Consider the following 25,768-nt stretch of genomic DNA (forward strand, 5'->3'; position numbering starts at 1 on the left):
GCTGTTAACGGGGAAGCTCCACGAATTCCTAATGCCCCCGGATCCGAGTGAGGAGTCGGAGACTGGCTATCAAGATTTGAAGCCCTGAGGGGAAGAGACCGCTCCGAAAACCTTGGGGCTGACATCAATCCTTCGGACAAGAAGTGAAAGCTACAGAGGCAGGTGAGTCAGGGAGACACTTGGAATCAAGGTAACCATATCTGTCAGCTCTGACATCGCGACTCCAAGTATATTCAGGCCTGATAACTCCAAAACTGGGGGTCAGAGAAGGAGATATCGTAGCAAAGGCAGGGATATTGCTTGTGGATCCAGAGGGGGGTGGAGCACACAAAATCCCCAGCTAGATTTGTGCCGTGAGGAATTTCACCATGAAAGGCTGCGGAAGGAGCTAGTACAAGAAGCAACTGAGGAAGGCCTGGAAACCAGTCTTGGGGGTTGCAGAAGAGGGGACTTAGGCCTAGAAGTCACTGGCTCCAGGGAGAAACTATGAGCTTAACTGGGAACACTAGAGTGTTTGTGGAAAATTATTCACTGTATACTAAGTAGAAGAGGAGCAAGTTTATCCCTGCAATCGAAGGATGTCAAGAGGCAGGTGGGAGACTGAAGTTCAACACTTCTAAAATAAAAAAAAAAAATAAACTGTTGGCGGAGCCATTTTTGGATGCAGAAGACACAAAGGAAGAAAAAGTTAACCAACCAAAAAGTGAGCCAGCTAGTTGAAGGTGACTCCATTTCTTAGTCTGTTGCAAATAGCACTTTCCGTTCTTCTAAAGGAAAATCAGTAACAGAAAAAAGTTCATAGCTGATTAAAAAAACCTAGACAGCCTTGGACATGAAAGAAAGCTTCACAAACACCTCCACAGGAAACAAAAATTAATTCCAGTTTAGCACTTTTGTTTCATTCTGCTTCAGATCTTACCAAAACTGAATTACTACCAGAATTTCACTTTACACAATTAGTTTAATTACATGACATGGAACACCAATTAATAGAAAATAAATAAAAGTATAAGACTTGAAAAATCTCTATTTAGACTTTCTGGAAGGGTAATTTGATCTGAAATACCCTGGAGATGGCCTTTGGACTTTAGAGATACACTCGGGAACCAAGCTCCCCATGAATCCTAATTCAATAAGTATGCTGGCCACAGTTTGCATAGCAGTTCTTTATCGTACAACCAAATTTAATCTGCAACTTTCAGAGACCTTGCTAAAAAATTACCAGTACATTTAAAGGCGTACTGAGACACAAAAATACTCACTATTCAGTGCATTTAACTTACCATGTAACAAAGAAAAAAAAAAAGAGCAAGTTCTTGTATAACTGAACTGCCGGTCTAATTAAAACAAAAGGCCTTGTGCCATCTCCTAAAAGAAGTAATCCATCTGAAGGTACAGTGAAGGAACATGCACAAATGAGATGTTATCTTACCTGCCTACAGTTGGCCATGTGCTTTTTGAGCCCCTCAACAGTCTTCCGAACAACAGCTCTGCATGAGGGGCATGTTACTTTTCCTCTATTCAGAATTTCCAGGTACCACAGCTCCTCCTGGCTCCCTATAAGTTTAAATGCTATACACATGAGACATAATACCTTGACTCTTGCTTAGAGATTAACATGCGGAAATTAATACAAGTGAAACACTTTTGAACCACACAGACACAAACTTAATTACCAACAGACAGAAAACCCAAACTAAAATCCAGCCAGAGACAAAAAGTACAGTTGTGTACACTTACCATAAATGTAGATGTTTGAGTGTATTTATTGTTGGGTTAACCCTGACAGGGTAGCCCTTGGCCGGCCCGAATACCAGAGGCTTAGTATTTCTGCGTCGATTGCTGTCACTTCAGGACTGATGTCAGACTTTTCCTGGTAGCCAGAAAAGACAGCTCCGGACGTCCTATCCTGGACTTCTCTATTCTAAACACTTGGAATGTGCAGGTAAGCTTCCATTAAGTCTAAGGTTGTCAACCAGGCATCTTTGCCTAGCACAGGAAGCAGCTGTTGAAGTGTTAGCATTTTGAATTTTGGGATTACCAAAAAAGTGTTTAGAATAGAGAGGTCAAGAATAGGACGCCAGGAGCAGTCTTTTCTGGGTACCAGGAAAAGTCTTGAATAAAAACCTTGTCCCCTTTCTTCTGCTGGGACAGGTTGAATAGCCCTGATACTTAGAAGACAGAGGATCTGCTGTTGTGCCTCTGCCCACTGATTTGGGGGAAGGTGGGTTGGTAGGGTGTGGAAGTGGAATCTGTAACCTTGGAAAACTATATTTAAAACCCATTTGTCCTGGGTAATGAGTTCCCAGTTTTTGCATGCAGAGCGAGCTTTCCTCCTAAGGGAGCAGACAGTTGAGCTGAGCCTGGAAGGGTTAAGTCACTGACATTTTTTCCGTAGGGGGGTGTCTTACTACTTCCTGCTTTGGAAGTGGGAGCGCCCCACTGCTTAGGCCTGTGTGCAGCCTGAGACTGCAACCTAGGTGGTCTGCTGTTCCTGGGTCTGGACTGAGAAGGCCTGGAAGAGACTGGAAAGGACCAATTCTTTGAAGGCCAATGCCTACAAGGAGGCTGTACTTGCAGGAAATCTTTAACAGTTTGCATAGATTTAGCTTTTTCCTCCATCTTTTTGAGGACTTCTTCAGCTTTGTTCCTAACAGGTGGTCTTGGTTTAAGGGAGCATCCAGTAACTTAGCTTGAATCCTTAAGCCAAGCATGCCTTCTAAGTACAGACCCAGTGACAGCAGCCCTGCAAGATGCTTCTAGAGAGTCAAACCCACATTGCAAAGTATGTTTACCACCTAGTTCAGCAGAATGCATTAAATCTTGTAATACTTGTAATGTTCAGCACAGTCAGGAATCAACATCATTTTCTGTTTAAGCAGTCCCATAATATGCTGCTGATACTTTAACATATGAAACTGGCAATTTATTACCCTAACGGCCAAAGTAGCAGAAGTGTATACCTTCGTACCCCATCTATCCAAGGCCCTAGAATCTATATCAGACTGGGTAGGATTTTTGGTAGTAGCCTTAATGCGCTTTGGTCCTTGGGAAATGGACTCTGGATCCGCAGTAGGATTCTTGAAGAGGAACTTGTGATAGTCAGGTACTCTAATACCGGTCAGGTTTTCTGGGAGCTGGAGGTAAAGTGTCTGGGGACAGGCTAGATTCCAAGAAGGCATCATCTGCAATGTCCAGAACAGGAAGGATAGCTAAAGGCCTGTGTTGAGGGAGGAGTAAGAATTCCCTAAGCCTCTATTTGGACTCAGAGCAATCCTGGCTTTCCCAGCGGAAATGCTCCCCAAGAGTGTGCAAGGTTACACCAAAAGAGAAATCTTCTGGAAGGGAAGCAGAGGGAATGGAATCCTCTGCATCAGAATCCTCATAGGTAGATTAGGGCAAATCCTGGTAATCAGAAGAAACAGAGATTTCAGAATTCTGATCAGAAGACTCCGAAGGAAAAATCAGTTCTTAGGTCTCTTAGAGGGGGACGGCTGGCTTCCCCTAATTAAAGTAATAAAGGTCTTCAGCCATTCTACGCATTTGTTATTTAGGCATATGGGCCTGACCATGCGGTTTGGACGTTGGTTTTCTAGGCGTGGGTCAAGTTTTAGGACTGGATGAAGATGACAGCGTTGGATTAAAATACAAATCTGTAGGCCTGAATACACCCTCAGAAGCCAGTGCCTGCACAGCGGCTCTGGACCCATCCAAGGTAGAGACATCCGCAGGTTCCATAGTCTAAGAAGCATCTTGCGGCATACCGGACTCTGAATGGGTCTCAGTAGAGGCCTGCGAATCTAAAGTAGTGGGTATCAGGGGCTGCGAAAGCGCCTGAGTACCGGTGGACTGGAGACTAGCTTAACAGAAGCGTCGTCGGCAGTTTGGACCTATGCGGTCTGTCTCTGTCTTTATCCTTACGTTTTTTTGGAATATCAGTAGTCGAATGGCTTAACAAAGCCATTTCTGGATAGTTAAACAGAGTATCAAAATAATCTGCTGCGAAAATAGACTGACGAAGAATAGTTCTGGGGTTGAATAAGGCACAAAACCGATAGCGACACACGTCGTGGTCTAGGCCCAAGCAAGGAATGCAGTGCAAATGCAAATCTTTGCGGTATTTGTTTTCCACAGGTAAGACAATTGTTAACTTTTACTGACATCGGTTAAGAGCAAGAAAAAGGATCCCCAACACAGTACTTAGCTTTTTTTTTTTTTTTTTAAGACTTCGGTTCTGAAACTCTAAAAACAAACATTTCAGGAGTCGGCCAACCGGCACTTATGAACTGCTTCTGCTTCGGGCACCGCACGGCAATAAAGACTGATGTAATGGCATCAGCTGCAGGTTTTATACCCCTGACAACCTGACGTCATGGAAGAGACGGCATCCAACGCAGGAATCCAAAACTCTGGTATTCAGGCTGGCTGAGGGCTACCTGCAGGCAGATAACCCAAATGCAATGACTGCAACAGTGAAACATGAGGAACATCCAGGACTGCAACAGTGAATACACTTGAACATTTACATTTATGGTAAGTGTACACAACTGTACTATGTTCTTCACGTTTCATTGTTGCAATCATCACATTTGGGTTGATTCTCAAAGCAGAGGAAATGGGTGGAAGCAGGTGAGGAAACTAGGAGCTGGCTAGGATGCCCTGAAAGACTGCAGAGGCAAACCCTGCACTGGATTTGGACAAGAGAGGCAGGTGGTAATGTTTGGTAAAAGTGTGAAGAGGTGTCCAGGTGGCAGTCTCCAGGATGTCCCTGGTGGGGACTCCTCTGAGGAAAGCTGCAGAGGTGGAGGCTGCTCGGGTGGAGTGAGTCCTGACCCCTTGGGGAGAGGTTTTCTGTGCTGTTTGTAGCAAAAACGGATGCAATGTGCTATCCATTTGGAAATGGTTTGTTTGGAGACGGCTTTGCCTTCTGCCGCTGTAGCAAAGCTAACCAGCAATTGATCAGACTTTCTGAAGGATTTAGTCCTGTCTATATAGAATCTGAGCTGTCTGTGCACATCTAGAGAGTGCGGAATCCTTTCCTCCTTGTTCTGTGGATAAGGAGAAAAGGTGGTCATATTAATGGATTGGTTGAAAGCCACACTGGACTGCACACACCTTGGGAATGAAAGATGGGTTAGTCCTGAAGGATACCCAGTCAGCAAGGAAGATGATGAAGTGTTCCACAGCCATGACTGCTTGCAGCTCGGAGACTCTTCTGGCTGAACTGATGGCCAGAAGGAAAGTGGTCTTCCAGGAGAAAAATTTTAGCTCTGCAGAAGAAGCTACTTCGAAGGGGCAAGGTGAGCTTTTCCAATACAAAGTTAAGGTCCCAAGCTGGGGTTAGCGCTCTTCTGGATGGCCTCAAGTTGCTAGCCCCTCTTAGGAACTGTTTGAGCAAGGGGTGTGAAAAAAGGGGCTACTCAGTGGAAAAATTAGCAGAGATAGCAAAGGCATGAATTTTAATAGAGGAAAAAGATGCCACTGTGTAGTAGGTCAGCTAAATAATCCAGAATGGGAGAGAGGGCTGTGCAAAATTGGCTCCCTTAGCCTGAATCCAGGTGCAGAACCTTTTCCATTTGTCAGCATAAGACTTTATTGTGCTTGGGCGTCTGGCCTCACGTATAACATTTAGAAAGTACAGTTGTGTACACTTACCATAAATGTAGATGTTCGAGTGTACTCACTGTTGCAGTCATTGCATTTGGGATATCTGCTTGCAGTAGCCCTCAGTCGGCCTGATTAACAGTACTGCGTCGGTTGCTGTCCCTTCCTTCCATGACGTCAGGGGTATAAAACATGCAGCCGACGCCATTACATCAGTTTTTCTTGCCCCAGATGTCAATTGCCCCCGAAAAGGGGAGCAAAATATATACAAAAATAATTTAAAACACAAAAATATACCTCCAAACAAAAGCAAATACACCAAAAAGGCTTTTAAGTGTAGTAAAAGAAAGGAGAGGCATAGTAAGAGAAAAAACAGGGGGCAGGAGGGAGGGTAACCAGGACTGCAACAGGGAATTCACTCGAACATCTAAATTTATGGTAAGTGTACACAACTGTACTATGTTCTTCGTGTTTCGCTGTTGCAGTCATTACATTTGGGTAGATTCCCAAAGCTATGGTTGGGAGAATGGATTTATACAGCATTAGGACCGGCTACAAGGCCCTGCAAAACAGCAATGGCACAGCCAGCTCTGGATTTAGAGAAAATTGGTAAATGATAGTGCTTGGTAAAGTATGAACTGAACTCCAGGTAGCAGCTTCTTGAATATCCCTGGTAGGAACACCTCTGAGAAAGGCTGCAGAAATAGATGCAGCCCTGGTGGAATGGGATCTGATCCCCTGGGGAACAGGTTTTCCATGGTGCTTATAGCAGAAATGAATGCAATGGCTTATCCATTTGGAAATAGTTTGCTTTGAAATCGCCTTTCCCTCTGCCCCTGCAGCAAATGCTACCAGCAGTTGTTCAGATCTTCTTTGAGATTTAGTCCTGTCCAAGTAAAATCTAAGTTGTCTGTGTAAATCCAGTGAATGTCGAATTCACTCCCCCTTGTTCTATGGGTTGGGAAAGAAAGTTGGCAAATTAATGGACTGATTAAGAGCCAGACTGGATACCACCTGGGCATGAAGGATGGATTGGTCCTCAGTAACACCCTGTCCGCATGAAAGATGTTGAAGGGCTCCACTGCCATAAGGGCCTGTAATTCAGAAATCCTTCTAGCCGAAGTGATTGCTAAAAGGAACGCTGTTTTCCAGGAAAGAAATTTTAAGTCTGCAGTAGCAGCTGGCTCGAACGGAGGTAGAATGAGTTTCTCCAATACAAAGTTAAGATCCCAGGCAGGGGTTGGAGCTCTCCTGGGTGGCCTCAAGTTTTTGGCCCCTCTGAGATACTGTTTTAGCAGAGGATGAGAGAAGAGGGGGGTCCCTGTGTTGTAATGAGCTGAAATGGCTGAGGCATGGATTTTTATGGATGACAAAGACAGGCCCTAGTGAAGCATCTCAGTTAAGTATTGCAAAATCTGAGGTAAATTGGGCACTGCTGTGCTCACCCCATGAGATTGATTACAGGCACAGAATTTTTTCCATTTGTCAGCATAAGATTTCCTAGTACTAGGTCTTCTCACCTCCAAAATGACATCCATCACATGTTTGCTGAGGGATGCTAAGGGAGAATTTAAGTCATTAGCCAAGCTGCAAGATTCAATGTTTGGAGCGGAGGGTGCAGAATTTGGTTGTTCTTCTGAGGCAGGTGCCATGGAGGAATTTGTGACAGACTGTGTAGGAGTGGGTACCAGTGGTGGCGAGGCCACTATGGAGCAATCAAAATCATTTTTGGTTTGTCCTGCTTGACTTTTAATAGAACTTTGGAGAGCAGACAGAGGGGGAAAGGCAGAGACTGATAGGTTTTTCCCAGCTGAAGGTCAGAGCATCCACTTTCCAGGCTTTTTTGCAAGGAGTTCTTGTGCAAAATTCGTTTAACTGGTAGTTCTGGAGTGTGGCAAGAAGATCCATGTCTGGGCTCCCCAATTTACGTGTCAAGATGTCAAAAATCTGTGGGTCCATGAGATTTCTGCTTAGTTCGTCTGCCAAAATATTCAGGTTTCCTGGCAGGAAGTGAGCTTGTAGTTGCACTGGATAGCTCAAGGCCGTGTTCCACAGTGCCAAGGCTAGTCTGCAGAGGGGGTAGGAATGTGTACCCCCTGCTTGTTTATGTACCACATAACTGTGGTGTTGTCCGTCTTTACCATCAGTTGTCCTGGATGAAGGGAGTCCTTGAAGGCTGTCAGTGCATTCTGTACAGCAAGCATTTCTTTTTGACTGATATGAAGGTGCATTTGATTTAGGCTCCATTTGCCCTGAATGCACTTCCCTGCCAGAAGAGACCCCCCCCCATGCACAGTCTGATGCGTCTGTTGTTAGGGTTTGGGCAGCAGGGGGTGGTGTGAATGGCACTCCCTTCTTTTGGTGGCAGGCCTCTGCCCACCATAGGATCTCTAGTTGCAGGCAAGGTATGATAGGAAAGTACAGTTGTGTACCTACCACAAATGTAGATGTTCGAGTGTATTCACTGTTGCAGTCATTACACTTGGGTTATCCTGCTGGCAGGTGGCCCGCAGTCGGCCTGAGTTCCAAAGTCTTGGTCTGCCGTCGGTTGCTGTCGCCTTTTCCCTGATGTCAGTGCCCCAGGGGTATAAAAGTTGCAACCGATGCCATTTTCTTCAGTTTTTCTTGCCCCAGATGTCAGGTGCCCCCAGGTAGGAAGGCTGGAAAGATAAAATTATGCCAAAAAACATGCATATATTACCATAAACATTTATTTCATCTACAAGCAAATACACCACATAGGTAGTATAGAGATGAGAACTACAGAAAAGGTAGAATCCCAAAGCTAAGGTTGGGAGGCTGGGTCTAAATTGGATTTGGAGAGGCTAACAAGCCCTGCAGGACTGCAGTGGCAAAGCCCGCTCTGGATTTAGAGTAGAGAGGTAAAGTAGTAGTGCTTGGTGAAAGTGTGCACTGAGCTCCAGGTTGCAGCTTCTAAAATGTCTTTGGTTGGTACGCTTATGAGGAAAGCTGCTGAAGTGGCTGCTGCTCTGGTAGAATGAGGCCTAATGCCCTTAGGCACTGATTTGCGATGTTGTGCATAACAGAAGCAGATGCAGTGTCCTATTCATTTTGAGATTGTCTGTTTTGTGATAGGCTTTCCTTGTGATCCTGCTGCATATGCTATAAACAGTTGCTCAGTTTTTCTGAAAGCTTTTGTTTTGTCCAAGTAGAATCGTAGCTGTCTGTGTATATCCAAAGCGTGCAGAGATTTCTCCCTTTTATTCTGGGGATTTGGATAAAAAGTAGGTGAATGAATGGCTTGGTTTAAGGCCACATTGGAGACCATTTTTGGCATAAATGTTGGGTTTGCCCTAAGAGAAACCCTGTCCTGATGAAAAATGAGGAAAGGCTCCACAGCCATTAATGCCTGTAACTCTGAGACTCTTCTTGCTGAAGTTATTGCCAGGAGCAGAGCAGTTTTCCATAACAACAATTTTAGATCAGCTGTGTTGGCTGGTTCAAAAGGAGGCAGTGTGAGTTTTTCTAAAACAAAATTGAGGATCCAAGTAGATACTGGTGCTCTCCTTAGGGATCTTATATTTTTTTGCCCCTCTGAGGTACTGTCGTAGGAGAGGATGTGAAAAAAAGAGGTTCCGTATTGTAATAAGCTGAAATGGCAGAGGCATGGATTTTAATAGATGAGAAAGATAAGCCTTTGTCCAGCATCTCAGTTAGGTATTGTAAAATCTGAGGTATATTATGGACAAGTGGTTCGAGTCCTTGTGCCTGGTTCCCAAGCACAGAATCTCTTCCATTTTTCTGCATAAGATTTCCTAGTGCTGGATCTTCTGGCTTCTAAAATGACATCCATAACAGCTTTAGAGAGAGGTGCAGTCTGAGTGGCTACATTATCTGCCATGCTGCCAAGTGTAAGGTTCTGAGCTGACTGTGCAGAATCGGATTGTTTTGTTGTGTCAGAAGATGAAGAATTTAAGGTAGAAGCCAAGCTGGGCCTCGAGACAAACTCTTTAGGATTGGGTACCAGTGCTGGCATGGCCAGTCTGGTGCAATCAGGATCACTTTTGGCCTTTCTTGTCTGACTTTTAGTAGCACCTTGGTGAGAAGAGGCATTGGAGGGAAGGCATAGACTGTCAGGCCTTTCCAGCTGAATGATAGAGCATCCACTTTCCATGCTTGAGAGTGATAAGTTCTTGTGCAAAATTTCTGTATTTGGTAATTGTGAGGGGAGGCAAAAAGATTGATGTCTGGGCGTCCCCATTTCCTCGTTATCATGCTGAACACTTGTGGATTTAGCTTCCATTCGTGAGGATCCATGAGATTGCTTAGTTCGTCTGCCAGTGTATTTTTTGTTCCTGGCAGGAATTGTGCATGCAGATGTACTTGATAGGTCAGAGCTGTGTTCCACAATGTCATGGCTTGTCTGCATAGGGGGTAGGAATGTGTGCCCCCTTGCTTGTTTATGTACCACATAACTGTGGTATTGTCCGTCTTTATTAATAGTTGTCCTGGATGCAGTAGGTCCTTGAAAGCTGTCAGGGCATTCTGAACAGCTAGCACCTCTTTTTGATTGATGTGAAGATGCATTTGTTCCTTGGGACACGTGCCCTGAATACATTTTCCTGCCATATGTGCCCTCCAGGCATAATTCGATGCATCCGTTATTGTCTGCCTTGCTGTGGGTAAGGTGAAAGGCTGTCCCTTGTTGTGGTGACACGCCTGGGACCACCATCGAAACTCCTGTTATAGGCAGGGAATTAAAGTTATGATCGTCTCCAGGCTGTGACAATGCTGAGTCCAAACACTTTTTAGGTACCATTGTAGTTTCCTCATATGCAGTTTTGCATATGGAATTAGTAGAATGCAGGATGCCATGTAGCCCAGGGCCTGCAGAATTTTTCTTGCAAGGAGCTGGGTTTTTGTTGCCATCATTTGAAAGTAATGAATTAGTTGCCTTTGCTTGTCTGGCATGAGATAAGCCATCTGGGCCGTTGTATTTAAGCTGGCACCCATGAATATTATCTCTTGAGAGGGCACTAGTTTTGATTTATTTTTGTTTACTGTGTACCCTAGGCAAATTAGCAATCTTTTTACAAACGCCAGATGCTTTAGAAGAATGTCCTTGCTCTATGCTTGAATAAGGCAGTAGTCCAAGTAGGGATATATTTGAATTCCTTTTTGTCTGCAAAATGCAATTACTGGTGCCAGGCATTTGTGAAGACCCTGGGCGCAGTATATAAGCCAAAGAGCAGTGCAGAGAATTGGTAATGCATTGAGCCTGCTACGAATCTGAGGTATCTTCTGCATGAATATCTGATTGGGACATGCAGGTATGCCTCCTTGAGGTCCAAAGTAACTAGCCAAGCCTTCTTGCCTAGCATGGGTAGAAGTTGAAGTGTTAACATCTTGAATTTTGGAACATCCAGGAAAGTATTTAGGATTGACAGGTCCAGTACTGGTCTCCAGGCTTTGTACTTTCTGGGTACTAAGAAAAGTCTTGAGTAAAATCCTTGTCCCTGTTCTTGCTGTGGAGCTTTTTGAATAGCTCCCATGTCCATAAGAGCAGCAATCTGTATTTGTGCCTCTGCCCACTGGTTTTGTGGCAGATCTGGCATACCTTTTGGTTTTGGAAGTGCGTGGAAGTGGAACCTGTAACCCTGTGAAACAATATTCAGCACCCATTGATCCTGGGTGATCATGTGCCAATTTTCTGAGAAAAGTGCTAGCTTTCCCCCTATGGGGTGCTGTCAAAAGGTAAGTGTTTGGCATTTGCAGAGGAAAGTCATTGTGACGGTTTCCTATAAGGGTGAGATTTGCCTTTGCCTCCTTTGGGGGCTGAAGCACCCCACATTGTTTAGGTCTGCAGGAGCCTTGGGGCGGAGATCTGCCTCTTGGGCATCTGTATCTGCCTCTTTGTGGCCTGTCTGACACTGGAAAGGACCAATTTTTTGAAGGCCAGTTTCTACTAAATCTAGGTGGTTGAACCTGTAAGAAATCTTTCACTGTCTGCATTGACTTTGCTTTAGCCTCCATTTTCTTTAACACCTCTTCTGCCTTAACACCAAAGTATCATGCTGTAATGGAGCATCCAACAATTTTACTTTAACATGGTCAGGTAAACTTTGTTCTTTCAACCAAGCATGCCTTCGAATAACAGAGCCTGTAACTGCGGCCCTACAAGAAGCTTCTAAGGAATCAAAACCACATTACAGAGTATGCTTTCCCACTTGCTCAACTGCATGTAATAAATCCTGCATTTCCTTACTGTCAGGACTTTCTGTATTTGAAACCATTTTCTGTTTTAACAATGACATGAGGTACTGCTGGTATTTAAGCATGTGAAACTGACAGTTTAAAGCTCTTACAGCTAAAGCAGCAGAAGTGTAAACTTTTTCCCCCCATCTGTCCAGAGCTCTTGATTCCCTATCCGAGGGGACAGGGTTTTTTAGCAGTGGAAGCCTTAACCACTTTAGGACACTGAGAAATTGTTTCTGGGTCTGCAGCTGGGTTTTTGTAAAGAAATTTATGAGAGTCAGGGACCCTGTAGTACCTGTCTGGCTTGACTGGTGCAGGGGGTAAAGAATCAGGAGATGGACTGGATTCAGAAAAAACAATCAACAATATCAAGTACAGGGGGGATAGCCAGGGGCCTGTTCTGAGGCAATAAAAGGAAGTCTCGGAGCCTTTTCTTGGATTCTGAATAATCCTGGCTCCCCAATGGAAATGCTCCCTCATGGTGTGTAGGGTTTCCCCAAAAGAATAATCCTCAGGCCGAGAGGCTGAAGGTATGGACTCTTCTGCATCAGAGTCCTCATAGGGAGGGAGAGAATATCCCTGATCAGAAGAGGAATCAGAAGAAATGAAAACCTGGTCAGAGGAATCATAATCAGTGTCTTGCCTAGGCCTTTTGTCAGGAGGGGGATGTGAACCCCTGATTAAATTAATTAGGTCTTCGGCCATTTTAAGCATCTGTTTCTTTGGCATGGATGACTTTTCTGGAGAATGCTGTACTTGTTTCCTTGTCTTTAATAGTGGTTTTGACTTTGCCTTTGCTGCTGTAGTGGGCTTAATTGTAAGCTGTGAAGGTCTGAAAATACCCTCAGAAGCCAATGCCTGCTCAGCGGCTCCGGACCCATCTGAGGGTATAGTTTCCGTAGACCCAATACCTTGAGTTTCCACAGGCCTCGGTGTCTCCACGTGGCTGTCTGTTACGGCCAGTGGCTCTGAGGCAGCGGGTGTCAGGGGCTGCGAAAGCACCTCACTGAGAACCGGCGAACCAGAGACTAGGCTAGAAGAGGCTTCGTCGTCTGTTTTGGACCTTGGATGTCTGTCCTTTTCTTTGTCTTTGCGTTTTTTTTAGAAATTCCGGTCGTCGGTTGTTCCGACGGCATTATGCAATTAAACCTTCTGCCAAAGTAATGTAAAGCAAAATCAAACAGACATTTAATAGGTTTATTGAATCTAGCACAAAACCGACAACTAGTAACATCGTGGTCAGGGCCTAGGCAAGGAATACAGTAAGAGTAAACGTCCTTATGAGGTATTTGCTTCCCACAAGAAATACAATTAACTTTTACTGACATCGGTCTGGAGCAAGAAAAAGTTTACCCAACGGGGTACTTAGCTTTATTGAAGACTTCGGTTCTCAAACTCAATTTTGAAAATCTCAGGAGTCGGCCGACTGGCACTTGCGAACTGCTTTTGCTTCGGGCACCGCATGGCACGAAAGACTGGAGAAAATGGCGTTGGTTGCAACTTTTATACCCCTGGTGCACTGACGTCAGGGAAGAGGCAACAGCAACCGACGCCGGACCAAGACTTTGGAACTCAGGCCGACTGCAGGCTGCCTGCCAGCAGGATAACCCAAATGTAATGACTGCAACAGTGAAACATGATGAACATTCATTGTTTCCAGACTGTGACAATGTTGACTCCATAAACTTTTTAAGTACCACTGAAGTTTCCTCATATGCAGTCTTGCATATGGGATTAGAAGAATGCACGAGGCCATGAAACCCAAGGCTTGCAGTATTTGTTTTGCAGATAGCAGGGTTTTTGTGGCCACCTATTTGAAGTAAGTCACCAATTGATTTTGCTTTTCTGGCGCAAGGAAAGCCACCTGGGCAGTTGTATTCAAGCTTGCTCCCAGGAATGTAATTTTTTGTGAGGGTAATAGTTATGATTTCTTTTCGTTTATGGTGTACCCCAGACAAGTCAGAACACTTTTTACAAACGCCAAATGTTCTAAAAGAATGGACTTGTTTTCTGCCTGAATTAGACAATTGTCCGGGTATGGATATATTTGAATATTTCTTTGCCTGCAAAATGCAATTACTGGAGCCAAGCACTTTGTAAATACCCTGGGATGCAGTAGATAAGCCAAAGGGCAGTGCAGAGAACTGATAATGCAAGTAGCCTGCTTTGAAGCGGAGGTATCTTCTGCGAGATTCCCTGATTGGGATATGCAGGTAAGCCTCTTAAATCTAGAGTTGCCAACCAGGCATCTTTGCCTAGCATAGGAAGTAACTGGAGAAGTGTCAGCATCTTGAATTTTGGAATGTCCAGAAAGGTGTTTAGAGTAGACAGGTCCAGAATTGGATGCCATGATTTGTCTTTTCTGGGTACTAGGAAAAGTCTGGAATAGAAACCTTGCCCCTTTTCCTCTTCTGGTATTAGCTGAATTGCCCCCATGTTTAGGAGAGAAAGTACCTGTTTCTGAGCCTCTGCCCACTGATTTGGGGCAGGTCTGGCCATCCGTTTGGAGATGGTAACGTGTGGAAATGAAATCTATCCCTGGGACACTATATTTAAAACCCATTTATCCTGGGTTATAAGTTGCCAGTTTATTGCAAGAGCAGCCAGTTTTCCCCCTAAAGGGGTGGCTAATAGGTAAATGCTTGGTAATTTTAAAGGAAAGTCATTGAGACTGTTTACCATAGGGGGTGTCTTGTTGTTTTCAAATTTGGAAGCGCATACACCCCATTGCTTAGTTTTGAAAGTTCCTTGGGACTGAAACCTGGTGCTTTTGGAATGTCTGGGTTTGGCTTGAGTGGCTCTGGAAGGAACTGGAAAGGGCCAGTGCCCATTAAACCTTGGAGGTTGTACTTGTAAGAAATCTTTCACAGTTTGCATAGATTTAGTTTTATCTTCCATCTTTTTTAAAACTTCTTCAGCCTTATTGCCAAAGAGACGGTCCTGCTGCAAAGGAGCATCCAACAATTTTGCTTTAACATGATCAGACACAGATTGCTCCGTAAGCCAAGCATGCCTTCTAAGCACAGACCCAGTAACAGCAGCCCTGCAAGAGGCCTCCAAAGAATCAAAACCACATTACAAAGTATGTTTTCCAACTTGTTCAGTTGAATGCAATAAATCCTTGAGTCCTTATTTTCCATAGTCAGAAATAATCATTTTCTCTTTAAGCAGTCCCATGAGATGCTGTTGATATTTTAGCATATGGAATTGACAGTTTAAAGCCCTGATTGCCAAGGTTGCATAAGTATAAACCGTTTTACCCCACCTATCCAGCGCTCTGGAGTCTCTATCAGAAGGGGTAGGATTTTTAGCAGTAGAAGCCTTAATGCCCTTGGGCCCCTGAGAAATGGTTTCAGGGTCCGCGACAGGATTTTTAAAAATAAATTTGTAGGAGTCAGGAACCCTGTAGTATCTGTCTGGCTTACAAGGAGCCGGAGGCAGGGAATCAGGGGCCATACTGGATTCTGAAAACACAAACAATGTTTAGTACAGGAGGTATAGCCAAAGGCCTAGGCTGAAGAAAAGAAAATCCCCAAGCCTCTCTTTGGATTTAGAGAAAGACTTTCCCAGTAGAAATGTTCCCTTAAGGCATGTAAAGTTTCCCCAAAAGAAAAATCCTCAGGGAAAGAAGCAGAAGGAATGGAATCCTCTGCATCAGAGTCCTCATAAGTAGGTATGGACAAATCCTGTTCATCAGAAGAGTTAGAAGAAACGGAGTTCTGTTCAGAAGATTCATAGTCAAGTTCAGCCCTGGGCCTCTTAGAAAGGGGTGTGGGGGGGGGGTTGACTACCCCTGATTAGAGTAATTAAATCTTGAGCCATTTTTGATCATTTGTATTTTAGGCATAGGGGCCTGAGCGTCAGTTTTTTAGACATAGATCAAGATTTTGGCCTTAAAATAGAAGCGGGAGTCGGTTTAACATACAAATCTGTAGGCATGAATACACCCTCAGAAGCCAGTGCCTGCACAGCAGCTCTGGACCCATCCAAGGTAGTGACATCTGCGGGTTCCATAGGTGAAGTGTCTCGCGGCATACCAGACTCCGAATGGGTCTAAGCGCCTCACTGAGTACCGGCGAACTGGCGACTGGCTTAGGAGAAGCGTTGTCGGCAGTTTTGGACCTCAGCGGCCTGTCTCTGTCTTTTTCTTTGCGTTTTTTCAGTATTCCGGTAGTCAGATGGCTAACCAACGTCATTTCTGGATAATTAAACCGAAATACTTAGAAGCAAAAATGTACAGACGACGGACCGTGCACTGATTAAAGCACAAAACTGACAGCAAGGTACGTTGTGGTCACAGCCTAGGCAAGGAATACAGTGCAAATGGAAATCCTTATGAGGTATTTGCTTTCCACAAGTAATGCAATTAACTTTTACTGACATCGGTAAGAAGCAAGAAAAAGTTCCCCAACGGGGTACTTAGCTTTTAGTTGAAGACTTCGGTTCTGAAACTAAAAAATGAAAATTTCAGGAGTCGGACGACCGGCACTTGCGAACTCCTCCTGTTTCGGGCACCGTGCGGCAAGAAAGACTGATGTAATGGTGTCGGCTGCATGTTTTATACCCCTGATGACCTGACATCATGGAAGAAGGGACAGCAACCGATGCAGGACCAAGGACTTTGTTAATGAGGCAGACTGAGGGCAACCTGCCAGCAGATTACCCAAATGTAATGACTGCAACAGTGAAACACGAACAACATCCTTGGCCTCTCTGTTCTGCAGGAACGTGCTCTACTGCCCTCAGAGAGCAGGGAAAGGACTTGCTTCTGCGCCTCTGCCCACTGGTTTGGAGGAAGATCTTGGAACCCTTTCGGGGGTAGGAAGGTTGCGGAAAGAAAATTTCTATCCCTGGGAGACTATGTTGAGAACCCAGCAGTCATTGGTAATGGTGGCCCAGGTGCTTACGCAAAAGGAGAGTTTTCCTCCTAGGGGTAAGAGAAGGTGGGCAGTGGGGGGAGGTGAGTCATTGCGAGTTCTTACCATAAGGGAGTGGCTTAGAAAGTACAGTTGTGTACACTTACCATAAATGTAGATGTTAGAGTGTATTCACTGTTGCAGTCCTTACAAAATGGGTTATCCGGCTCCCGGTAGCCCACAGTCAGCCAGAATACCGAAGCCTTGGTATATGACTTCAGCTGCCTTCGTAAACCTGACGTCAGATATAAAAGGAAGGCAGCCGATGCTATTTCCTCAGTTTTTCTTGCTATAACTGTCAGGAACCCCAAAGAAGGCTAGACTAGGAAAAGAAAATCCCTGGAAATATACCATCCACAAAACAAACAGGTAAGACTGTGCCTTAGGAAAAAAGGGGGATGGAGGAGGGGAGGAAACCAGGACTGCAACAGTGAATACACTCGAACATCTACATTTAAGGTAAGTGTACACAACTGTACTATGTTCATAGTGTTTTACTCTTGCAGTCCTTACAAAATGGGTTGATTCCCAAAGCCCAAAGAAAATGGGAGGAGGAATACCTACAATTTAAGGGTTGGTAAGGATGCCATGCAACACTGCAGTGGCAAAACCAGACCTGGATTTAGAAAACAAATGTAAATTGTAATGCTTTGTGGAAGTGTGAACAGAAGTCCAAGTAGCTGCTTCCAGGATGTCCTTAGTAGGTACACCTCCCAAAAAAGCTGCTGAGGTGGAAGTTGCTCTAGTAGAATGGGTCCTGATACTCTGTGGAGGAACCTTGCCATGCTGCTTGTAACAAAAGTGAATACAATGGGCAATCCATTTAGAAATTGTCTGTTTAGAAATAGTTTTGCCCTGAGCTCCAGTTGAAAAACTGACCAACAACTGGTCAAGACTTCCAAAAGGTTTTAGTCCTGTCCAGATAAAATCAAAGCTGTCTATGCACATCAAGGGAGTGCAGATGTCTTTCTCCTCTATTCTGAGGTTTAAGGAAAGAAGATAGGCAGGTGGACAGATTGCTCAAGATTTAAGCTAGAAACCATCTTAGCCATAAAAGGATTGTTTTGAAGGGAAACCCTATCCGCACGGATGATAAAAGGCTCAAATGCCATTAAGGCCTGCAGCTCAGAAACTCTTCCAGCTGAAGTAATGGCCAAGAAAAAAGCAGTTTTCCAGGAAAGAAACCTTAAATCTGCGGAGACTGCTGGTTCAAAAGGAGGCAGAGTAAGTTTCTCAAGCATAAAATTAAGATCCCAAGCAGGAGAAGGTGCCGTTCTGGGAGATTTTAAATTGCTAACCCCCCTGAGGAACTGCTTCATCAAAGAATGCAAGATAATGGATCGTTCAAAGGAACGATAAGCAGAAATCGCTGAGGCATGAATCTTGATTGAAGCAAGCCTGCCAGGTAATCAAGAATAAGAGGAAGAGATGGTTGACAACAGTCTTCCCCCCTCTAGCTTGCATCCAAATACAGAATCTTTTGCATTTATCTGCATAAGATTTTCTAGTGCTAGGCCTCCTGGCCTTACGAAGAACCTCAACCACTTGTTGAGACATTTATACTATGAGCCAGACTGCCAAATGCAGAGAGTCTGAAGATGAGGATGTAGAAATTTTCCCTCTTCCTGAACCAAGAGATCTGGCATTGGGGGAAGCTGCCAAGGCAGAGACTGGGCGAGACTGCGAAGCAGTGGATACCAATGCTGTCTGGGCCAGTCTGGAGCTATGATAATGGCCCTTGGGTTTTTTGTCCGTTACCTTCAACAGCACTTTGGGAAGATGAGGTAGAGGAGGGAAGGCATAAATTGAGATCATTCACTCTCCAGGCTTTGTCATAATGTTCCCTGGTGCAAAATATTGGAAGATGATGGTTGTTCGGAGATGAGAAGAGATCCACCAGGAGAGAACCCCAACGTCGAATGATGCGATACAAGATGGTCTTGTTCAGCAGCTGAGGATCCAGGACCTGCCTGCTCAACCGATCTGCCAAGGTGTTGAGTCTGCCTGGAAGAAACTGAGCCATCAGAAGTAGGCCCGTGGAGGCTGCTATGGACCATAGAATCATGCTTTGTCTGCACAGGGGATAAGAGTGAGTCCCTCCCTGCTTGTTGATGTACAACATGACTGTGGTGTTGTCTGTCCTGACTAGAAGAGTTCCAGGAGAAAGAAGATGCTTGAAAGCCAGCAAGGCCTGCTGGACTGCTATCAATTCTTTCAGACGGGCAGGTGAATCTGTTGGTTGCTCCAAGTCCCTTGTATGCATCTGCCATCTAGATGCACTCCCCAAGCATAGTCCAAGGCATCTGTGGCAAGAGTCATGCTTGCAGGAGGTGGTTGAAAAGGCAGGCCTTTGTTCTGTGAACAAGCTGTTGTCCACCGAAGAAACTCTGTCTGCAGAAAGGGAATCAGAGGAAGTATCAAATTTAAATCCTGTGTGTGTTGCCACCAAAGGTTCTTGAGGTACCATTGCATTTTCCTCATATGCAGTTTGGCATATGGGATCATCAGAATACATGAAGCCATGAATCCCAGGGCTTGCAGGAATGGTCTTGCAGAGAGCTGGGTCATGCTTGCCAAATTCTTGAAGCAAGTCAAAAGCTACATTTGTTTCTCTTAAGGGAGGAATACCATCTGGGCAGCTGTATTCAGACTCGCTCCCAGGAATACAATCTCTCTTGTGGGTACCATTCTTGACTTCCTTTTGTTGAGAGTGTAGCCCAAAGAGGTGAAAAGGTTCCTTACAAAATCCAAAACCTTTAGAAGTTGTTCTGCAGAGTTTGCTTGAATGAGGCAATCATCCAAGTAAGGGTAAATCTGAATTTTCTCTGCTTGCAAAAAGCAATGACCGGAGCCAGGCATTTTGTAAAAACTCTGGGAGCAGTAGATAAGCCAAAGGGCCGTGCAGAGAATTGGTAGTGTCACTTTCCAGCTCTGAAATGAAGGAACTGCTTGCAACTTTCCCGAATTGGTATGTGCAGATAAGCTTCTTTGAGATCCAAAGTCACCAGCCAGGAATTCTTGGCCAGTACCGGCAGCAACTGCTGAAGAGTGAGCATTTTGAATTTCGGAATCACCAGAAAAGTGTTCAGTATGGACAGGTCCAAAATGGGGCACCAGGTGCCCCCTTTTTTGGGAACCAGTAAAAGTCTTGAGTAGAAACCTTGGCCTATCTGAAGTACAGGAACTGGCTCTATTGCTCCCAGGTTCAGCAAGGAAGAAATTTGCTTTTCTGATTCTGCCTTTTGATTTGGAGGAATATCTGGGTAGCCTTGGTGAACAGGGAAAGTGTGAAAAGTAAACCTGTAGCTCTCCTATACTATTTTGAGTACCCATTTGTCATCTGTGATGGTGGACCAAATGTCTGCCATATTGTCCAACCTTCCTCCCAAAGGCAACCCTGGGCCAAAAGGGGCAGGCAGGGGGAGGGCTGAGTCAAAAAGAATGCTTACTTTGGGAAGGTTGCTTAGAACTCACAGATTTTGAAGAGGAAGCATGCCATTGTTTAGTATTATGAGGAGTAGAGGTCTGTCCCCTAAAAGACCTACAACCCCTAGACCTAGTGCATCCCCGTTTACTGGGATCAGGAAAAGTCCAATTCTTAGAAGGGTAATGCATACTAAAACGATGAGGATGAACTTGCAGAAAATCTTTAACAGTTGGCATAGATTTGGCTTTATCCTCCAATTTTTTCAAAACATCTTCTGCTTTGTTACCAAAAACATTGCCCTTATGCAAGGGTACATACAGTAACTTAGATTTAACAGGCTCAGAAAGGGGCTGTTCCCTGAGCAAGCATGTCTTCTGATAACAGATCCAGTGGCTGCTGCCCTGCAAGAAGCCTCCAAATTGTCAAAACCTAAGTGTAAAGGATGTTTTAGTCACGAGTGGCAGAATTCAATAAATCCTGCATGTCCTTACTTTCCGCCAGGGAAGGAACACTAGCAATTTTAGCCTTAATAGCCCCCAATGTATGCAGCTGAAACTTAAGCATATGATAAAGACAATTAACAGACCTAATAGCAAGGGTGGCAGAGGTAGAAACCTTTTTTCCCACCTGTCCAAGTCCCTAGATTCTCTAATCAGAGGGAACAGGATTTTTTGCAACTGTAGCCTTAACACCTTTAGGCCCCGAGAAAAAGTCTCTGGATCAGCAGTAGGATTCCTAAAAAGAAACTGATGAGAATGAGGAACTCTATAATACCTGTCAGGTTTCTTGGGAGCAAGAGGAACAGAATTAGGAGTCAAAGAATTCTACATGAACACATCATCAACTACGTCCAACACTAGAGGGATAGCCAGAGGCTTATGCTGTGGTAAATCCAAGAACTCCCTAATCCTTTTTCTTAGACTGAGGATAGTCCTGACTCTCCCACTTGGAATGCTAAGTGTATTCAGAGTATCACCAAAAGAAAAATCTTTTGGAGGAGAGGCAGATGGGATAGATTCCTCTGCATCTGAATCTTCAAAACCAGAATAAAGTTGAGAGTCTTCCTCTTCATCAGCAGAATTGCTGGAAACAGCAGAACCTGAGGGAGACAAAACTTCAGGGGACAATTCTCTAGCCCTCTTAGGAGGAGGTGGAGAGCCCTGGATAAGAGTCAAAAGATCACTAGCCAATATAATCTTCTGTTACTGAGGAATTTGAGGGGAGGCTGGCGCCTGCTTTTGAGTAAATGTGCAGCTGGAAGGTCTGCTAGAAAGCCGGAGGGACTCGGGAGGTCTAGCCACAGTGGTAGTCTGAACCGAGGCTGCCGGTCTGAGTCTGGTCTCAGGCCAAAGAAGAGAGGCCTCAGAAGCCAGAGCCTGCTTAGCGGCTCCGGACCCATCGAAGGTAGCGACTGGCGGAGGGTCAGAAGACAAAGTGGAAGCCTGCGGCATGGAGGACTTGGAAAGGGTTTCAGCAGAGGCCTGCGGTTGAACATCCACGAACTGCAGGGGCTGCGAAAGTGCCTCACTGAGAACCTCTGGGCCGAACAACCAACTTAACTGGAACATCGTCTGCCAGCCTGATCCCAGGCCTGTCACGATCTTTATCTTTGCACTTCTTAGGAACATTGGAAGTCGGGAGACCGGAAAATGCCATACCGACGAACCTAGGCCAAACTCCGAAATGCTTATATAAAATTTTAGTTCTATGGCATATGGTACACGGATTAAAAGAAGCACAGATATCACAATTAGGGACGTCGTGCTCAAGGCCTAAGCAAGTGATAGACTAAGAATGAAAATCACAGTGCAGAATCTGTTTTCCACAGGCAAGACAGTTATTAACTTACTCTGACATTCGTTAAAGCAAGAAAAAAAGAGGGTTCCCTTTAGTTGAGAATGTCTTCAACTTAAGTAGTCGGAATACAAAAGAAGGTAATCGGCTGACCAGCACTTGTGCGAATTGCTTCTGCTTCGTGCTCCGCAGCAAGAAAGACTGAAGAAATGGCGCTGGCTGCCTTCCTTTATATCGGACGTCGGGTTTACAGCTGAAGGCAGCCAACGTCATATACCAAGGCATGGTATTCTGGCCGACTTTGGGCTACCAGGAGCCGGATAAAGTACAGTTGTGTACACTTACCATAAATGAGCGTATTCACAGTTGCAGTCATCACATTTGGGTTATCTGCTTGCAGCAGCCCTCAGTCGGCCTGATTATCAAAGTCTTGGGTCCTTTGCTGGTTGCCGTCTCATCTTCCATGACGTCAGGTAGTGAGGGGTATAAAGCATGCAGCAGACACCATTACATCAGTTTTTCTTGCCCCAGATGTCAGGTGCCTCCATAATGGGAAGCAATTATAAATACAAGGTTACACCTCCAACAAAAAAGCAAATACACCAAAAAGCGTTAAGCACAGAAAGCAAGAACAGAGGTATAAGCCAATAGAAGTCAGGGGGCTGTAGGGAGGGTAACTAGGACTTAACAGTGAATACACTCGAACATCTACATTTATGGTAAGTGTACACAACTGTAATATGTTCTTCGTATTTCACTGTTGCAGTCATCACATTTGGGTAGATTCCCAAAGCTAAGGATGGGAGGAGGAAATTAGCATTAGGACCAGCTATAAGGCCTTGCAAGACTGCAGTGGCAAAGCCACCTCTGGATTTAGAGAACACTGGCAAATGGTAATGCTTGGTGAAGGTATGTACAGAACTCCAGGTAGCAGCTTCTAGGATGTCCCTGGTAGGGACACCTCTGAGAAAGGCTGTACAGGTAGATACAGCCCTGGTTGAATGTTGTCTTATCCCCTTGTGGGGTAGGTGTTCCATGGTGCTTACAGCAGAAATTAATGCAATGGCCTATCCATTTAGAAATGGTTTGCTTAGAAATGGCCTGCCCCTCTGCCCCTGCAGCAAATGCAACCAGCAGCTGTTCAGATTTCCTGAGAGGTTTAGTCCTATCAGAGTAAAATCTAAGTTGTCTGTGCACATCTAAGGAGTGCAGTATTCATTCCCCTTTGTTCTGTGGATAAGAAAAAAAAGGTTGGCAAATGAATGGACTGATTAAGGGCCACACTGGATACCACCTTGGGCATGAAGGAAGGACTGGTCCTGTGGGACACCTTGTCCGCATGAAAGATGATGAAAGGCTCCACTGCCATAAAGGCCGGTAATTCAGACACCCTTCTTGCTGAAGTGAAGGCTAAAAGGAAGGCTGTTTTCTAAGAAAGGAGTTTCAACTCTGCATTTGCAGCTGGCTCAAAAGGAGTTAGAGCGAGTTTTTCCAATACAAAGTTAAGGTCCCAGGCTGGAGTAGGGGCTCTCCTGGATGGTCTTAAGTTTTTGGCCCCTCTGAGGAACTGCTTCAGCAGTGGATGAGAGAAGAGGGGTGGTTCTGTGTTGTAATGAGCTGAAATGGCCGAGGCATGAATTTTGATGGGAGGAAAAGGAAAGTTCCTCATGAAGCATCTCAGTTAAGTATTGAAGAATCGGACATAAACTGGACTCTGCTGTGCCCATCCCCTGAGTTTGGTTCCAGGAACAGAATAGGAATTTCCAGTACTAGGCCTCCTTGCCTCCAGAATGACATCCAACACTTGCTTACTGAAGGATGGTAATGGAGAGATCAGGTAATTAGCCAGGCTGCCAGGTTCAGGGTTTGAAGCTGTGGGTGCAGAATCCTGACCTCCTGCTGGAACAGTAGGGCAGGGGTCTGTGGCAGGTGCCATGGCGCCAGCAGTGACACTGAGCAAAACGGGGTATCAGTGCTTGCGTGGCCAGTCTGGTGCAATCAGTATCGTTTTTGGTTTATCCCGTTTGATCTTTAGTAGTACCTTGGAGAGGAGAGGCAGAGGGAGAAGGCATAAAGTGATAGGTGTTTCCAAGTGAAGGACAGGGAATCCACTTTCCAAGCTTGTTTGTGGGGAGTCCTTGTGCAGAATTTTTCCAACTGGTAGTTCTGGGGGGAGGCAAACCGGTCCATCTCTGGGCTCCCCCATTTGTTTCTCAACATGTTGAATATCTTTGGTTCCAGTTTCCACTCGTGTGGGTCCATGAGATTTCTGCTTAGTTCATCTGCCAGTGTATGTAGCCTTCCTGGCAGGAATTGAGCCTGTAGGTGCACTTGGCAGCTCAAGGCTGTGATCCACAGAGCCATGGCTAATGTGCAGAGAGGGTACGAGTGGGTTACCCCTGCTTATGTACCACATAACAGTGATGTTTGCCCATCTTTACCATTAATTGTCCTGGAAGAATGTGGTCCTTGAACGCTGTCAGAGCATTCTGTACAGCTAACATTTCTTTTTGATTGATATGCAGGTTGATTTGACTTGGGTTCCATTTGCCCTGAATGCACTTCCCCACTAAGTAAGCCCCCCATGCATAGTCTGATGTGTATGTTAGGGTTTGGGCAGCAGGGGGTAGAGTGAATGGCAGTCCCTTGTTTTGGTGACAGGCCTCTGCCCACCAAAGGAACTATCTGTAGACAACGTATGATAGAAATCATTGCTTCTAGATTCTGAGAATGTTGACACCATAGGCTTTTTAGATACCACTGTAGCTTCCTCATATGCAGTCCTGCATATGGAATTAGGAGAATGCAGGAGGTCATGAATCCCAGGGCTTGCAGTATTTTCCTTGCAGATAGCTGGGTCTTTGTGGCCAGACGTTTGAAGTAGGCTGTCAAATGAACTTGTTTCTCTGGCTTGAGGAAAGCCATCTGGGAAGTTGTGTTCAAGTCTGCTCCCAAGAATACAATTTGTTGGCAGAGTACAATGTGCGACTTCTTTTCGTTTATGGTGTACCCCAGAGAAGTTAGCAATTTCTGTACAAACGCCAGATGATTCAATAGTATATGTCCTGGTTTTCTGCCTGAATTAGACAATCGTCCAGGTATGGATATATTTGGATATTTCTTTGCCTGCAAAATGCAATGACTGGAGCTAGGCACTTTGCGAATACCCTGGCCGCAGTAGATATGCAAAAGGGCAGTGCAGAGAACTGATAGTGCATGTAGCCTGCTTTGAAGTGTAGGTATCTTCTGCAAGATTCCCTTATTGGGATGTGCAGGTAGCTTCCTTTAAATCCAGTGTTGCCAACCAGGCATCCTTGCCTAGCATAGGAAGCAGCTTGTGTAGAGTTAGCATCTTGAATTTTGGGATCACCAAAAATGTATTTGGGATAGACAGGTCAAGGATAGGATGCCAGGAGTTGTCTTTTCTGGGCACCAGGAAATGTCACTCCGGAGCAGCTCTTTTGAGTGTGCACCTTTAACCCCTAATGGGCGTGGCTTAAGCCTGTAAAAACTAAGTTATCACCTTAGAGTTCTAGAAAAACTCTCATTGAAAGAGGTCAAATATCAATAGAGTTGTGTTTGCCATCACATATGGCTCAAGACAAAATATCCTGGTACCTTGTAAGTAACATGGTTTTGGAATTATTAATGCAAATATGAACAATCCATATTTGACGCCTAGAGGAGCAGTAGGGGTTAACTGCAGAAGACGCCTGGAGGAGCACTCGGCTGTAATAGAAACCTTGTCTCCGTTTCTCTTCTGGGACAGGTTGAATAGCCCTGATGCTTGAGAGAGAACTTGCTTTTGAGC

The 25,768-nt window shown here is 45.0% G+C and overlaps 1 protein-coding gene across 1 annotated transcript in view; it reads right to left on the reverse strand.

Annotated features, from left to right (window-relative positions):
• The window catches only part of ZNF512 (zinc finger protein 512), a 1,352,022-nt gene that overhangs the window by 955,710 nt on the left and 370,544 nt on the right, over window positions 1-25,768 (reverse strand). The window contains exon 4 of the mRNA XM_044075342.1: window positions 1,433-1,557. Within this exon, the coding sequence (XP_043931277.1) occupies window positions 1,433-1,557 (125 nt within the window). The remainder of the gene's footprint in view (window positions 1-1,432; window positions 1,558-25,768) is intronic.

Source organism: Protopterus annectens, chromosome 6.part1 (assembly GCF_019279795.1).
Source record: "Protopterus annectens isolate FY-2018-M chromosome 6.part1, PAN1.0, whole genome shotgun sequence".
Taxonomy (NCBI): Eukaryota; Metazoa; Chordata; order Ceratodontiformes; family Protopteridae; genus Protopterus; species Protopterus annectens.